The 12,812-nt window shown below is 30.0% G+C and overlaps 1 protein-coding gene across 1 annotated transcript in view; it reads left to right on the top strand.

Moving 5' to 3' along the window:
• The window catches only part of LOC118190032 (proton-coupled amino acid transporter 1-like), a 124,873-nt gene that overhangs the window by 73,553 nt on the left and 38,508 nt on the right, over positions 1 to 12,812 (top strand). The window contains exons 4-6 of the mRNA XM_035360716.2: positions 3,965 to 4,055; positions 8,086 to 8,174; positions 10,306 to 10,398. Of these exons, the coding sequence (XP_035216607.1) occupies positions 3,965 to 4,055; positions 8,086 to 8,174; positions 10,306 to 10,398 (273 nt within the window). The remainder of the gene's footprint in view (positions 1 to 3,964; positions 4,056 to 8,085; positions 8,175 to 10,305; positions 10,399 to 12,812) is intronic.

Genomic DNA, 12,812 nt, shown 5'->3' with positions numbered 1-12,812 from the left:
AAACTTCAGTTATGGTACATTGGCATATTTTGAATTTAGTAATTATTAAATAGGAAATGAAACTTATAATTTAGACTATAAGAATATTTAATGTTAACTCACTACATAAATCATTCAGATGTGATAATATATTATTGCTGTTCAATTCTGAAATGCATTCCTTAATTTCAGTACTCCCAACAGATCTTGTGGGAGGGTGGGGGGGGGAAATGAAGTAAAGTACAAAAATATATCAAGTAAATATTTTTAAATTTATAATTGCATTTAATAATTGGTTTTGGCTTATTAACAGCAATAGCAAATCTAATTAATAATTTTTTAAAAATAGTTAATCTATTACAAAGTTCGAGATCTGAACTCGGGTTTAGCGATTCTGGGCATTGGATTTTCTGGATATTAGATCATTAGCTAAAATCTAGTAAGATGATATTTGAAATTATAAAATTAAAAATAAGAAATAGTGATTTATGAAATAATGAAGCATTTATGATCTTAAGAGAATCAGAATTAAAAAAGAGTTTCAATATTTATTTGTTGGCTTTAATAAACATTTATTTCAATATAAATTGTTTAATTAGCTTTTTATGCTTATAATTCCTGTTTACTTTAGATAGACATTATTTCTTATTCAGTTACATTGTCCAGGTTCAGTAATTGCCATGTCCAGAATTCCCACTAAATTGTAAATCAACATTTTTTCATTCTCAGCAACCTCTGTGTCCTTTTCTTCACTATCACTAGTCTTATTTTCTGGATTTGGAACCATACTACAGATTTCAATGTGCATTACTTGATTGATGTTTGGGGCATTGTCGTTGCAATGGAATACTTCATTTATATCATCTTCATTTATTACATTTCTTCACAAATTCCATTTATTATTTATTTAATTCAAACTATGTATTGGAAAATGTTGCTTTTTTGCAATATCTGAACACATTCAAACTCGCGACAATCACCGTAAAGCTTAGCTAGCGTCTTCTATACACTATTCGCAATGTATCAGTAGTGTATAGCAGTATGGCAACCAATAACATGTTCCATTCCATCGTGTATTGCTTCTATTGCATGCTGATTTAATGATTAGCTAAGTTCTGAATAAATAAATTCTCCCATGTACTTAAGGTTTGTCCAAAGATGGCACTAGATATTTTTCATCCTGATGCAGTCTTTGAGAGTCCAAAATTCTGCTGCCAATCACCTCCTAAATTAAAAAAAAAATTACTAGCCTTAAATTTTGTGTCCCAGTGTCTTTTGTAATTCTAAAGATTTTGCTATCTCTTTATTTTATAAAATCTATTTTTTACAGACATAAAAAAAAAATTATGTTAAATTTCTTCTCATCAACAGACTCAACAGTTAGCAGCTGAAGTTATCTGAAATCTGTAATCGTCGCTAAGCATAATGTCAACATAAAAAGCTACCTTGCTGTTTGGCATTCAATTAATAATATTTAAAAGAAAATTGTGTAGACATAGCTGTGTAATTATATCTCCAGCTGCAGTGGGTTGATAGTCATGCAATGATGAAGCCAAATAATAATAAATATTCCCAAAGTTGGTGTCAAAACTGATGTGAAATTGAACAATTGGGACTCTTTCTTCTTTCCTTGAATAACAGAAATTTCAAAACTTGTAATATAACATTAGCCTTGAACAGAGCTTCTGTCTGACAGCTCAATCAAAGGATTTGAGTGGAATCAGAATCTATTCATATTCTTTGGTTCAGTGGTCACGTGTACCATATGGCATCTAAGATAACGTTTATTGTCTACTGTTTCTCATAGGTTCACGTCTTCTTGCAGAACATTTGTCTGGCACATAGAAAAAAAATGGTAGGAAAAAAATGGAGTTGAAGGTAAAAGAAAAGTAATATAATTGTGTTTTTCTTTAGAAATAGAGCATAGATCTTGATATCCTAAACGTGGATGATTAGTAAGTTTTAGGCCAGAATTTTTGAAAATCTGTAAAAAATTTAAAAACTACAAAAAGCGTTTTGATCGAAGATATCCATATAGTTTATTATATGCAATTTTCATAGCTTTGTAACTGTAGTACAGTCAAAAGTCATTAATTCAGACACCCATAAACTGGAATGTTCTATAATCCGGACCTCAATGCTACAAACTTTCTGCACATGCGTCGCGTTGACGCATAGGCGTTTACGCATGCGCGTAAGACCTTTACGGCTGCGAATACGCCTGTGCGCATGCGCATAATGCGTTTACGCATGCACGTTTAATGTATAACGGACGGTATAAGCTAAGCTAAAATTATCTAATTCAGTTAATGTTGCAGATTGCGTTGTTCCTTAATCTTCGAATTGGATCCCGCTTATTATTTTTTGAAGAGTGTTAGAGCAATTTTATAAAAGTAAGCTTAAACTTTCGATTATGTCAAATAGAATTTCCGATGTATATTTACTAATATGTAAAGGATCTACAAAGCAAAAGTATGTTTCAAAGTCCATTAAACAAAAAGTGGAATTGCTGCAAAAAATGGATAAAGGCATATCCTTTGTTTTTTAACCATTCCGAAATTTGTTTATCAACTTTACACTGCTCTGTGGTGGTGGTGGTGGTGGTGGGGGAAATGCCACTGCGCACAATGAATTGGAAGTTGATCTGTCAGCACTATCCTTATCTTCAGGGCAGATGTTTTTATTTTATTTGGCTTATAATTCCTTACTAAATGTAGTATTTCATCTCGATGCACTCCGTTTTTGATATGGTTTAAATCAAGTTCCTCGGATAGTGAAGAAAGTGACACAGAGTTTATTGAAAACGAAAAAATCTCGATTGACAAATTAGTCGGTATTCTCGACACAGCAATTATAGGACTTGAACAGTGGAACTTTGTAACTAAACAAGAAATTATGTCTGTTTAATAGAATTAAAGAGAAAGTATTATCACATGAAACATAGCAACTTAAACAACTTACATTGAAAGAAATGTTTAATAAAGTAAACAAATGAATATTAAGCTTTTTCTTTTTGTAAATTTTGATACCTTTAGATCATAATTGTTCTTTATTTCATAAATTACGGTTTCAAATTTTTAATTTTGTAATTTCTGCATTCCATCTTACCAGATTTAAACTGATGATCTATAATCTGGAAAAACTGATAATCCGGAATCGCCGAAGTCCTGACGAGTCCAGATTAATGACTTTTGACTGTATAAAATAACAATAACTATATGGAAATTGAATGGGACTGAGAGGTTTGTTTGTTTGTTATATTGGTGTGTATATATGTGTATGTAGGGTGTTATAAATTGGGTTCATTACAGCTGGGTTTAACTGTAAATAAAAATACTGATGCTCATCTTATTTGGAGCTCTGATGTGCTATGGCTAGAATTATGATTTTACTTAAAATCTGAAATAATAGTGGTTGAATTTAAGTTTAGTTTCTTATTATTTCAAGTTGAAAAAGAGGTTTAGTAATTCCAGTCAATTAAATTTTGCGTGATTTTATTTTATGTTGTTGAAGAAACATTCATGTAAAGATTGATTTTTGTGTATTTTGAATTTATTTATTTTTAATAACAAAGAACAGTTATATGAAATTGAAGTGTTAGTTTTCTTTAGAAAGTTTTTATTTTACAATAATTTATTACTTGAACACAATTCTTAACAATAATTTATTACTTGGTTAAATAATGAATTATAAATAAAGTGGCATTTAATTTCTTTTTTAATGCAGAAAGTTGAATAAATTTTTTTGCTAATACAAGCAAATGTTTTTCTATAGCTTAGATGAAATATTTTTTTCATCTTCTGTATCAGGCAGATATAATTTTCATTTTTCAAATATGTTTAACATTTATTGCAAAATTCATTATGACTACTTATTATATAATTTCATAAATTATATTCTTATAGTTAATGAATGATTGAATTTAGTATACTAGTCATTCTTATTTCTGTTTTCCTTATTTATTTAATTATTTTTATTTACTTAGAAATTTTGCTACCTTAATGCATTTGCTAAAGGGAAACATTGGCACTGGAATTTTAGCTATGCCAAATGCTGTGTCAAATGCTGGCCTTCTGGCAAGTATATTATCCTTCTTCTATCAATATTTTGTTGCTTTATATACATCTGTGTGTGTGTCCAAACAGGAAAAGTGGTTAGTGACTCTGGCTACCATACTGAAGGGCCCTTAGAAGACATGGACATAATTTGTCCATTCTTTCATAAGAGGTAACGTTGGCAATAAAGAGACTATTGTGTTCAACCTTAGGAGTGGAAAATGCTTATAAACAGCTAGAGCTGGCCGTTGGGAAAATATATATTTATGTATATGTATGTGTAATAATTTTTGAAATCACCCTTTTAGTTCCTATTTCTATCCTGAAAACAATAATATGCTTGTAATAAATATTTTTTAAGTGTGTCTGCTCAAAATTAATTTGTCATGTGATTTTTGCATAACACTAATAAGGTATGTTTGCTTAAGAGCTAAAATGGAAGTTAAATCTTTTATTTAGTCATAGTTAAATAAAAACTTTAATTAAACCTGTAACAGAAAAAATGCTATAAATATGTATATATCATTGATATATATACTGTTAAATAACAGTAAAAGTAAAATCTTCTATACAATCATAATTAACTAAACATAACTAAATCATTAGCAATAAAAATATTATAAATATATGAAATTTATATTTGTAATTATGGACTACTGGGTATGTGTCTCACACCGATGTTATGCCAAGAATAAAGAAGCATTTCAACCAACAATTTACTGCATTATCCATGTAACCATCCATCATTCATCATCATCATCATCATCATCATCATCATATTTTTAAATTGCCATTATGGCAACTAACAACATGTTGTTCCACTCCCTTCTGTATTGCTTCTATTGCATGCTGATAAAGTTAAGCCTGAATTATATTAGTGTATATATATTGTCTATTACTTGTATATATGTATATATATACAGTCAAAAGTCATTAATTCGGACACTCATAATCTGGAATGATCTATAATCCGGACCTCAAAGCTACAAACTTTCTGTGCATGCGTAAGACCTTTATGGCTGCGAATATGCGTGTGCGCATGTGTGTTTAATGTATAATGGACGGTATAAGCTAAGCTAAAATGATCTAATTCAGTTAATGTTGCAGATTGCGTTGTTCCTTAATCTTTAACCATTTTTTAACCATTCCGAAATTTGTTTATCAACTTTACACTGCTCTGTGGTGGTGGTGGTGGTGGGGGAAATGCCACTGCGCACAATGAATTGGAAGTTGATCTGTCAGCACTATCCATATCTTCAAGGCAGATGTTTTTATTTTATTCGACTTATAGTTCATTACTAAATGTAGTATTTCATCTCGATGTACTCTGTCTTTTATATGATTTAAATCAAATTCATTATAAATATCACGAATACACATCAAATAGTTTTCTAGTTGCAATTTTCTAATTTCGACTATGCCTAATATATGCTTTACGCGTGCGCGCGTTGAAAGAACTGTTTAATAAAGTAAACAAATAAATATTAAGCTTTTTTTTTTTTTTTTTTTTTTTGTAAATTTTGATACCCTTTAGATCATAATTGTTCTTTATTTCATAAATTATGGTTTCATATTTTTAATTTTATAATTTCTGCATGCCATCTTACCAGATTTAAACTGATGATCTATAATCCGGAAAAATCGATAATCTGGAATCGCCGAAGTCCCAACGAGTCCAGATTAATGACTTTTGACTGTATATTGTCTTATTACTTCTATATATAATTATATATAGATTTGTATGAACTTTACTAATAGTGTGTATGTTTTCAGGTTTAAGCAGGAAAGATTAGTATTTTCCAAAAATATGAAGGAAATTATTAATTTTTCATCTCAGTTCTGTTTTTCATTTTTTAATGTGTTTGCAGTCTTAGAAGGGAATTATTCAAAATTTTCTTATCTGTTGTAAAAGGTCATAAATTCAAACCGGTCAGTTTTAGTTAAGTGCTTGGTGTTAGAAACTTTTATTGCTTATTCTGCAATCTAATATATATCAACAAATTTCCTGCCTTTTGCTTGAATCATAATTCTTATAGTAATTTTAATAGTAATATTCTGCCAAATAAGCAGACGCATGGAATTTACTACAACATGCATAACACCGAGATGAGAATGGAAAAATTAAAAACGTTGAGAAAAATTTCAATTTTAAAGTTGTATGTATATACAATTTGAGACTCAGATTAAATGAACATTAAACAATTAAATAACATTAAATAAAACTTAAACAAAGGTAGGTCAGTTATTTTATTGATTTATTTTACGACATAATTTGCGCAAAGCATGACCAGTTTATTAACAAAATAAATTAATTCATGAAATGAATTAAAAACTGTACTGTGTTCAATGTTTCAAATAAAAAAATTGTCAAACATTAATGTACACCCTGCACACAAAAAAAGGAGATAGTTCTGTAGCTCCCGTTTTACTAGACTGATTGTCGAAATTTAACTTGTGTTTTCTATGTTTGGAAAGCGTGACTTAGGATATATATTAGACTTCTATATATCATTCTTCTAACGTAGGTATTTTGACACAAAACCGAGCTTTTTCTGAAATAACATTTGTAACCAATCCTTTAATATAAACTGTTGGACTAATTGTGACAATAAGGCTCCATCTGGTGAGTAGCCAGAGAAGTACTTCAGTAAAAGCCAAGCATCCCACATGATAGGTTGTATCAGACTCTTGCTCTGTAATATTCTTAAAGTTAAATGTAATGTTCATGTGTAACTTAAACCTGTTAATAAATACTTGTTACACTGTACAGGACTCTTCTATGGCCCTTAAAACGACCTCCACATACATTCTAATTTTTTTTCCATATTTCAATTCTACGACTCAAATTATGCCTAGGTATTAAATTTTGTAATTTTTGGTGAAATTCATGGAGAAATTAAAAAATTTGTCTTGGCACATTTTTTTCAGTTTGTGTCAAGAATAATTCACTCGGCAAACTTCTTAATTTATAGCAACTTATTTTCCTTTCCTTTTTTCATTGTAAATGAGCAGGAAAAAAGTCATCATTCATACTTTCTAATAATTTTAAAGTGCGTAAACCATATTTGGCATTATTATCGCTAATAACAAATATGCCAAATTTAAAAACATGTGAATATGTAAATTTACTCATATCATAGGAAATTTTGAATAAAAAACTCTAATTTTTTGCAAGCATGCTTAGAAGTACATCTACTTTAAGATGATGGTAAAATTTTTATAGTTTGTTATTCATATTATTTTTCAAAAAATTTATAAAAATTATTTAAAAATACAAATTTTAAAAATAAATCATAAAAATGGATGAATTTTATTTGGAATGAAACTAAATTTTGAAATGGGAAAGAAAGAATCAAATTAGTTTAAAAAAAGATATTGATAAATATAAACTAAATTCAATTAACATAGAGGAGCTAAAATTCTGAGAGCTAATTTTTTAAAAACTAATTGTGCGGTTTTTACAAAACTTTGCACTGTGGCATAACTTGAGTCATAGAATTGAAATATGAAAAAAAATTGGTATGTTATTTCAGAAAATGTCGATTTTTTGTTAAATTACCTATATTAGAAAAATGCTATATATAAATCTAATATATATCCTAAGTCGTGCTTCTGAGACATAAAAAATACAAGTTAAATTACAAAAATTGGTCCAGTAGAACAGGAGATGTAGAAATGTACCCCCTTTTTTTTGTGTAAGGTGTACATATAATATACATCTACAAACAAAACTTACTTTAAACGAATTGTAGACTTTGGAGCAGAAAACTCAGCTTTACTTTATAATTTAAACATAATTAAATTGCAATATAATTAGAGCTAAAGGAAAAACACTACTTTTTCCCACAATTGGGGGAAAAAATCGTCCATGCTTTTACATTATGGAGGGGGGGGGAGAGAATCCCTTTGTGTCTTGTTTTTACAAAAAGGTAAATTTTTAAAGTGTCATTTTTCTCAGTACCTTAATATCCAGGTATTTAATTATGTTTTATACTATTAATAGCTATTCATTAATATATCAAAAGTTTGATTTCCGTTTTCTCTTTACTAGGTGGGCAGTGTAGGCATTCCTATTTTAGGTGTTATTTGTGTCCATTGTATGCATTTGTTAGTCATTAGCAGTAAAACACTAGCAAGAAAGTAAGTAATTTCTTATTAAATATTGTCTATAATTAGCTTGTTATAAGTTACAAAATGTTTTTAATATGTGATTTGGATATTTCTATCATCTATGACCTTTTTTATAACTTAAACCACATTTTAAACCATGTTAAAAATATGAAAGTTGATTAAATAAGAGAAAAGGAAGAGGAGAACTTGAGTAGGTTTGATTGATTGATGGAAATTTATCTATGAGCTGCATGAGTTACCTATCTTACTATTCACTAATGCAGGGCTTGCTGAAAATCTTTATTTTAGCAGATGTGAGAGTTTAATAATTTCTTGAATGTTTGTCTGGAAGATTGCCATGAATTTAATATTGTGTACCTCGCTTCTGACATAATAAATTTTGTTTATAATGATTTCTGATACTTTTTATCATCGTCTATATCAGGGTTTCTTAAACTTTGGGTTGTGACCCTCAAGGGGGTCGTGGGACATGCAGCAGGGGGTTGGCAAAAATGTTAACAGTTTTGATATTTCTTTAACTTATTACAATTACCAAATATTTTTACACAATGTATCTGAAAATAGATAAAGATAAGACAATACAGACTAAGAAAAAACGAAAATGTTTCAATGTTCATTTTCCTTGCTTTGCACGTGATGCTGTCATTTCGTTCGTTACTTACAATTTTCACATTGTTCTATGTCTTAAAATTAGAAATTAAAATTAATGACCTAAAACTGCAATAGTATATTACAGTACAAGTGAAAAAAATTCACAGTTTCACTCACGCGTGTGTCGGATTTGTGCAATACTTATGGGGGTCCCACAAAATTTTTGTAAATATTACGAGTATGTGGTCTTGGGGGTCGCGATAAAATCTTGGTAATAGAAAGGGGTCACTATTAAAAAATGTTTAAGAAACCCTGGTCTATATGATTATGATTCCTGCCTTCTGCAGTGTGCTGACAAATTCATTACTGTATTCAGAATCTGTTTGAGGCTTTTTTTTCTATCATTAGTGGTATGAAACATTAAACTGAATTTCAGTTTTGCATTTTGTGAAAAAAATTATGTTATGACAAGTCATTTTTATATAATTAAATTGTTCTGACATAAATTTGGTATCCCATGATCCTGATTTGCATTGCTATGATTTATGTTTTCACAAATTTCATCACAGATTGTTAGAAAAGGAGTTTCTGTACCATTTAGAGATACCTAAAGGAACAATTTTCATTTGATTCATGAGGAGAAACTAATGCTCTACGATCTTTTCCTAATGCTATGGGAGGGGGCATATGTTGGTTTCAAAATTACATGAAGCATCAGTTCTTATTTAAGGTAGGATCTGATTAAGAATGTTTGCTGCTTGCCATTCTCTATGGGATCACCACTGTCTAATTTCATGAAAACAGTTCATAAGCAAAAGGCTGTGATTAGTCACTGAAAGGTTTTGGGATCCTTTAAAACCTAAGATTCTTGGATTGTACAGTAACATGTCTAAGCAGTAATTGCACCTTGATTGAAGTTAGGGTCAGTCTCTTTGAAGATGCAAATTCAAATGATTAGCAAGTTGCAGCAGTCAGGAATGGAATAAAAAGCGTTAAAATGGTAAGGAAAGAAGACCAATGTAAAATGTTTTTAAGGAAATGTTGCATGACTTCTGCCTTGGCCTAGATTACATTATGAGATTTCTTTTGCTTTTCAAATACAGTACAAAGTTTTTAATCCGTTAAATTTCATAATTGTGATTAAAATTACATACACTGTGTATTAATAATCTTTTTATCACATATAATTGTCATAAATTATAATTCTATTCATATTAAAATTTTCATCAAATGTAAATGAATGTGATCTTTATATTTTATTTACATCATGCTGATCTCTGTCATTGATCTATGAATTTTCTGTGTAATTCTAGGATATTGTTGTATTTCAGTTTTACATGTTTTTAATGAATGCTTAATATCTTAATTCCATGTGATAAAATTGCTTATGCATTCAGATTTGATGACAGCATTTTACTTCTGAGGATTTGTTGTGCTTTTATCTTTACTTCATTGTGACATTTTGTTATATATTATTTATACCTATGAGTTCTGTTAAGTTTTTGTATTATATTTCATAGATGTAAATCAGCTGTTTTTCTGTTTTTAGGATTGGATGCACATCTCTTGATTATTCGGGCACAGCAGAACAAGCATTCCGTTTAGGACCAGCACGGGTACAGAAATATGCTATGGTTGCAAGGTTAAATATTTTCATTTAATATTTTACTTCTTCAATAATTTGACTCTTTTACATTTGCAGTTTCAAGAATATAATCAGCTAATAAGGTATTTCTTCCGTCTTATTGGCATGCCTTCGCGGTGTGGTGTCTGCATGCTGGGCGTGTATTCCAGAGTCGATGGTTTCGATTTCCGGCGAAGGCATTGCTAATTTTTCATCTCTTCTGCTTCCAAAAATTACCTAATGTCTCTACAGTGGCACCCAAACTGAAAGGGTGTTGGATGATGATTCTCCACACCCAGGGTTTAGTGACAGTTCCCCCTAAAACCCCCAGTCGCCCTTTAAAAAGGGGAATATATAAGGTATTTCTCCCACATTCTTGGCATGCCTTCATGGTGTGGTGGTCTGCACGCTGGGGGTGTATTCCAGATGTCCGTGTTTCGATTCCTGGTGAAGGTGTTGTTAATTTTTCATCTTTTCTGCTTCCAAAAATTACCTAATGCCTCTACAAGTTTATCCATCAATATAATCTGTCATACTGATGGATTAAACTCATTAAGCTTCATGGATATAATCATAAACATACTCTTTCAAAAATAAGTATAAAATTGAATTTTTTCCTAGAAAGCCATCTCTGTTTCTTAAGCTGGTAGCATATAAGCTTGGATAGAAAAGCACAAAAGAATTAAAAAATAAGCTCCCTTTGAAAATTTATTTTATTAGCGAATCTTGTTGAATTTAGTGTCAAAAGTTCTGGAACACTTAAATTTTTATATATTTTAAACAAAGTTTGAAAACAAACATTTAAAATTTTAGAACATCAAAAATTGTACATACTTAATTTACTGTTATGATATACAAAGTGTATTACAATAAAAGCCTGATTATTTTGCAGTCGATTAACCAGAAAGCTTAAGTAACCAGAATACTTTAAAATTTCATTGCATATAAAGTTGTTGTTAAAGCACATATAAAACTACTTCTCAGAGCAATCAAAAACTGACGCCAAACACTATGAGTTAATGCTATTAATGGATAAGCATGATTCCACAATGCAGTTATAAGGTTTGGTTTTATGTAAGGCCTTGGTTTTATGTAGCCCTTGGTATTTAAGGTTATTATAAGGCCTTAGTTTTATGTAAACTTGATTTATTGTAAATAAGTCAACTTAGTTCTTGTGAAGAAGGATATAAGTTTTTCTGGATTTCCCTCACATTTTGAGAAAATGATTAAAATTTGTCATCTGCCTAAGATGGATCATTATGTAGTGGAATGCTTACAACTTTGCAGGATTCTAATACCAAGAAAAGTTGTGTGTTAATGGGCACAAGATGAGACTTTATTTGAAAAAGGATTATGATGTACCGTGAAAAATGATGATGAGCAATTTAAGTTTTTTATAGGCTACAACCATACTTGTATTTCTTGACTGCTGAAAATGATTGCTGTAAATGTGGAATGATCTCTGCCAACTTTGACAGTCGATAAGTTATTTTACTTTCTGTTTAACGCCTATGAAAATATTTTGGCTTTTCTGTCTGAAATGCATTTTTTTCCAAAATCTTGTGTAATGTTAAATATAGGCCTTCGCTATTCAAGTTTAATACAAATAGGATGACTGTTTTTGTTTTCCTTCCACTATTTGGCTTTTCTAATGTGAATGGTATTTTTTATAAGCTCAGTTCTCAGAAATCTTCACATATCCATTTTCACATTTCACATTTGGCATTTTCCTCTTTCCCAGAGAATTAACTTTTTATTGTATAATTTTTTATAGTATAACTCTTGTATATTATATATTATTCATTTTGAGAAAAAGTATGAAAACATATAATGGTAGGCATAAGTCTTTTTTCCTCTCCATCTTTTGGAGAATTTTTTCAGTCAGAATGGAATTTGATGTTATGTTTTGAAACTGAATTCTTATAATAGGTATGGAATTATCTTTTCCCCCTATAGTTTTTGTTTATATTAAAAAGAATTGTACAGAAATGTGAGTTTTTTTTCCCATTAAAGCCATTCCACTTGGCAAAATTGTGTTTTGCATATTTTCTCAGCATCGTTGTCACCAAATCCCCCCCCCCCCCGGTGATAATTATCTTGTAACCATTGCTAGTGAAATGTAATGCAATGATGTTTTTCATCTAGTGTTTCCTTTTTTCCCATATGAAATTAAATGGAGCAGCTTTCATTCATGTGAAGGAAAAGGTGTCCAGACACAGTTATGATTTTTTTAATCCTGCATTTCTTTTATTGATGTTGTACGATTCATTTACTTACTAAGTTAGGAGTTCATGTCTCTTGAGCTTTGGAGACCAGAGCTTGCTTCAAATTAATTGCAACATAGTAATTAATTGGAATAATTACTAATCAAAGGTATATGCCAATTTCTGTGTTATCTCATGCTAATATTAAATTTAGCAGACTCTACAAAA

This window comes from Stegodyphus dumicola, chromosome 2 (genome assembly GCF_044657685.1).
Source record: "Stegodyphus dumicola isolate Sdum_Otavi_A_Nest chromosome 2, ASM4465768v1".
NCBI lineage: Eukaryota > Metazoa > Arthropoda > Arachnida > Araneae > Eresidae > Stegodyphus > Stegodyphus dumicola.
The sequence above is the reverse complement of the archived record's forward strand: the minus strand, read 5'-3'. Positions and strand labels throughout refer to the sequence as shown.